We start from the raw sequence: 4,019 nt of genomic DNA, 5'->3' as shown, positions 1-4,019 counted from the left end.
TCAATAATGATGTCATGTATATTCATTGGATATGTTACAATAATTCATGAAGCTAAAAAGGCTACTGAGTCATGCCAGATTACCTGAGTGAGAAACCTAGAGTTCTCGGCCGATCCCAGCCATCTACCTGAAACAGTATTAATCAGTTTCTTCAGTCAAGTTAATCCGTAACCAAAAATTAACTATTACAACTATGAAAAGCCATTTATTTGAATGTTATACAAGCACATTTGGAGCTGTTCGTACATACAAAATAATACACTAACACTACTTGCAAATTAGCGAAATTTTTGAAGATGGCTACACTGCCCTAACCTTTGAGCAAAAAACAGAACCGAAACTAAATGTATAAAGTTATTCCAAGCGGATAAAATAAATTTAAATAATGTGTGCTCGAAACGGACCAAAACGAAACCGAAACATATACAGATTTTAAAAGGGTGTAAATTACATTTGAATACTGTGTGTGACCGAAACGGATCAAAACGTACCCGAAAAGAGATATATTAATGTATTTAATATCAACATCAAACTTGATTTCATCCAAAAAAGAGATATTTGTGTGCAAGAGAAAAAAAAAAGCAGAAATTGCCGCGGCAGGGCGCAGCTAAAGAGCTGTGTCCTCGCGAACGCGAGAAAAAGTCTTTGTCATGGTATCTTAACTCAGTCCATTCTCATGAGTTCGTGAAGCGGGCACGACAAAGTATGATATAAAACAGATCTTGCTCAAGCTGTACAATAGTTTTTCAAGAGTTTGCTCATCGACCAAAACATTCCTGTACAGGGTGAACGAAGAGAAACAAACGTTGCCGAAACAGCACTAAAGACTCGGCAATGCTCCTCTTAGTTGTTGGGCTGTGTTGTCAACTCGAGGTGTAACTCCTCCTTCTGATGAAGAAGTACACAACCCCGTTCAGAATTCCGCCTATATTTGAGAAGGTTGCCACCAAGTAGGTCAGTATCGATGGTGGATTTGGGAAGAGGACGAGAATACTTAGCACAGAGGCGGGCCACCACTGAATAAAGTACACGACCAGAAATAAAAGCATGTTCCTAGCAGCACGATGAGATCTGCTTGTAGCTTCAACTCTTGGGCCGAGTGACACTTCGATATCGCGGGTCTCACTTCTTATCCTGTGCCAGGTCAGACCATAGAGGATAGTGTTGGTGATTAGGATGACGATTATTGGTATAGCGACGACACTGTTGCTTGTCGTTCCTCTCACAGCATCGAACAAACAGCTGAAATGACAACGAATTCTAAACATCTGAATTATTTCTATGAATATTGTCTTCATATGCTAACACAGCTGTGAATGTCGTTTTATTTTCTTTGATCCACGTTTTTTATTACAATTCTTCAATTTTTCTATGTTGTATCAAATATTATATTTTCTTTGCATTACGGCAAACGGTAAAATAAAGGTTATATGTTGCTGTTCTCAGTAACCAATGGGACCGTCGGTAATGAATCAAATGAGGCACAGAATAGTTTTTTTCCAATTTGGATGAGATTCTGGATCAAGATTCAATCATCAAAGAAAATCAAATTTGTATTCACTATAGAACGATAGCGTGGTTTACAACAGTAGATGCACAGATACGTTTTACTGGAATGCAAGTTATCCTGACAACGTTCTTATCAGAGTTCTGCGCTTTCACATGGAGGCAAGAACACCAACATTCCCTGTCTCCGGCACATACATGGATGGACGTCCTGCAATGACCTTAGCTGTAAAAAGGGCGATACGCAAATAAAAAAAAAAGTTATCAGAGTTGAAAAGGTAATAATGCCGGAATGACATCTACAACAACAGAACCGAAGAAATGGAATAATAACCGCCCGTAAGTTGCATGGAAACATCCATTTATACCCTTTGAGTAACAAAGAACCCTTCTCGCTGTATTGTAGTAAGGAAAGTTTTTTAGTAGTAAGAAGGAAAAAACGTCTTTTATAGTATTTATGGCAATGGCAACACAGTTTAATAGATTATTGTTTTCGTAAAGAAAACAATATGTGCTTTGTATCGCTAGCCGATTGATATATGACAAGTGACCCGATTTCGTCGGGTTACACCCGGGATTTTAGCCCTTCACCCGCTTTTATAACTTTACCCGCCGGGTTACGATTTTGACCCGGATTTCGTCAATTTCACCCGTTTTCACCCGGAATCTTTTCGTATATTAGAAGTTACCGAAGTCACTCGGTATTATCTGGACTTTTCCATCCTTCTTCACAAGAAAGACTATCTATTTCCTGTTTCCGTTTCTCACCAACAGGTAAGTTGTGAGTTGTTTATATACGTACTAGAACTGTTTTTACAAATGTTTACAAACGTTGTTACTGAACTTGCCGACAAGTTATTAGTCAGGTTTTTAACGAATGATTGAGTTGTATTTACGTAGAATAGATCGTATTTTGAAGGTAACGTTATGTCTTCTTGAAGGAAGAAGTTTTTATCGGGACTTGCAGGTTCTACTACACGAATTGCTAAAAGAAAAGATAATTGTACACATATCAAATGTCGTAGGAAAATGAGTTATAGTGTACAAAGTCCCTTGGTCGTGGACCAAACGCTGCATTCTGCACTCTAGTCAAAAGCACGCCCAGGCATTTGATGATTTGTTTCTGTCAATCAAAATGATCCTTACAATAAGTGTTCAAACCCTACTCGTATAAAACTGATATTTTATATGAGAAGGGTGCAACTTCTTGTTGTCAGGACCATTTTCATTGACAGAAACAAAATGGTATTTTATATGAGCAGAATGTGACATCTTATCGCATTTCAATTGACATAAAAAATGCCTGTGAAAACACAGTATCATATATATTATTATGAATTAATTTATAAGGTGTGTTGTTGACAAATCTTTTTATTTTTCAGCTTTAAATTTGGTATTGTGGATGAGGATCAGCTAGATCTGCTGGAAGAACAGTTCAATGAATGTAGAATGTAACTTTTACATCATTAAAATATTTAAGTTATAATTTAATATCTATTTTTCTTATATTTACATTTGCCCCCGCGCCGTCCCATTACAACAGTGTTAGAGGGCAAGTGTAATTATATAGGCTATAATTACAACTGTTCGACTATAAATACAACTGCCTGTTCAGGTGTAGGAATATGTAAACAAACAAAATGGCCGCCTGAAATGTATTTTGAGGCAGGGCAAATGGTTTTTGTAGGAATATACACGACTTTTTTCATTATTACGTCACAGCGAGTAGGCGCGGCCATATTGATCACGTGACCTATCCGCCATTGCAACAGTGATCAAACGTGACAAAGATGTACAAGCGAGGAGGCGGCGAAGCGTGCGCTGTTGTTGGGTGCTCCCACAACCGTAAAAATTACATGATTGGAAAAAGGCGATGTGCGAGGGTCATGGAATTATTCACGAAGACTGTCCGTGTTGTGTTCCATATAGCCTACACAAATTACCCTCGGACGAGGAAGTGAAGCGGGAATGGGTGGCGGCCCTACATCGGAAAGATCTTCCAAAGTATGTGCGTGTGTGCTCCCAACATTTCATCGATGGCCGCCCGACAGAGCAAAACCCAACTCCAAAGATTAACCTTGGTATGTCGTCTTGCTCTTTGATTCAGGGTTAACTGTAATTGTCCAAGTAGGCCTAGCCATGTTTCAAATTTAAGTTTAAGCTAAACTTTTATCGCTCAGTCATACTCGTGATGTATTCTAAAAATAGAACGGTTATTTCCAGCGACCGTAACCACAGGGGTTTGTTACAAAATAATACACATTAAATTAATCCCTTGCTACGCCATCTAGCGACAGCTGATATGCCTACAATAATGTGATTCAGTAAGGTTATATCAGTGTATGCCTATACATGTATGCTAGAAATTATAGTATATTGGGTATTATTTCTTTGCATGTAGACTATAATTACATGACAGAACGCCAAACTCCTGTGGTGTTGTTAGATATGTCTACACACTAATACACATGCTTATAGCTATATACTGATATGGTTCACAGTACACCCTGGCC

The 4,019-nt window shown here is 38.3% G+C and overlaps 1 protein-coding gene across 2 annotated transcripts in view; it reads right to left on the bottom strand.

Annotated features, from left to right (window-relative positions):
- The window catches only part of LOC110453526, a 13,390-nt gene continuing 9,371 nt past the window's right edge, over nucleotides 1–4,019 (bottom strand). Inside the window, exons 2-3 of one of the 2 annotated variants that reach the window (XM_021502506.1) lie at nucleotides 1,562–1,717; nucleotides 1–1,242 (exon numbers count right to left, since the gene is read on the bottom strand). In XM_021502506.1, the coding sequence (XP_021358181.1) occupies nucleotides 864–1,242; nucleotides 1,562–1,717 (535 nt within the window). In that variant the 3' untranslated portion in view covers nucleotides 1–863. The remainder of the gene's footprint in view (nucleotides 1,243–1,561; nucleotides 1,718–4,019) is intronic. The other variant, XM_021502513.1, reaches the window with a different exon arrangement.

The sequence above is a fragment of the Mizuhopecten yessoensis genome, unplaced genomic scaffold (assembly GCF_002113885.1).
Source record: "Mizuhopecten yessoensis strain PY_sf001 unplaced genomic scaffold, ASM211388v2 scaffold855, whole genome shotgun sequence".
NCBI classification, from domain to species: Eukaryota; Metazoa; Mollusca; class Bivalvia; order Pectinida; family Pectinidae; genus Mizuhopecten; species Mizuhopecten yessoensis.
This window is presented reverse-complemented; position numbering and strand designations above follow the sequence as displayed.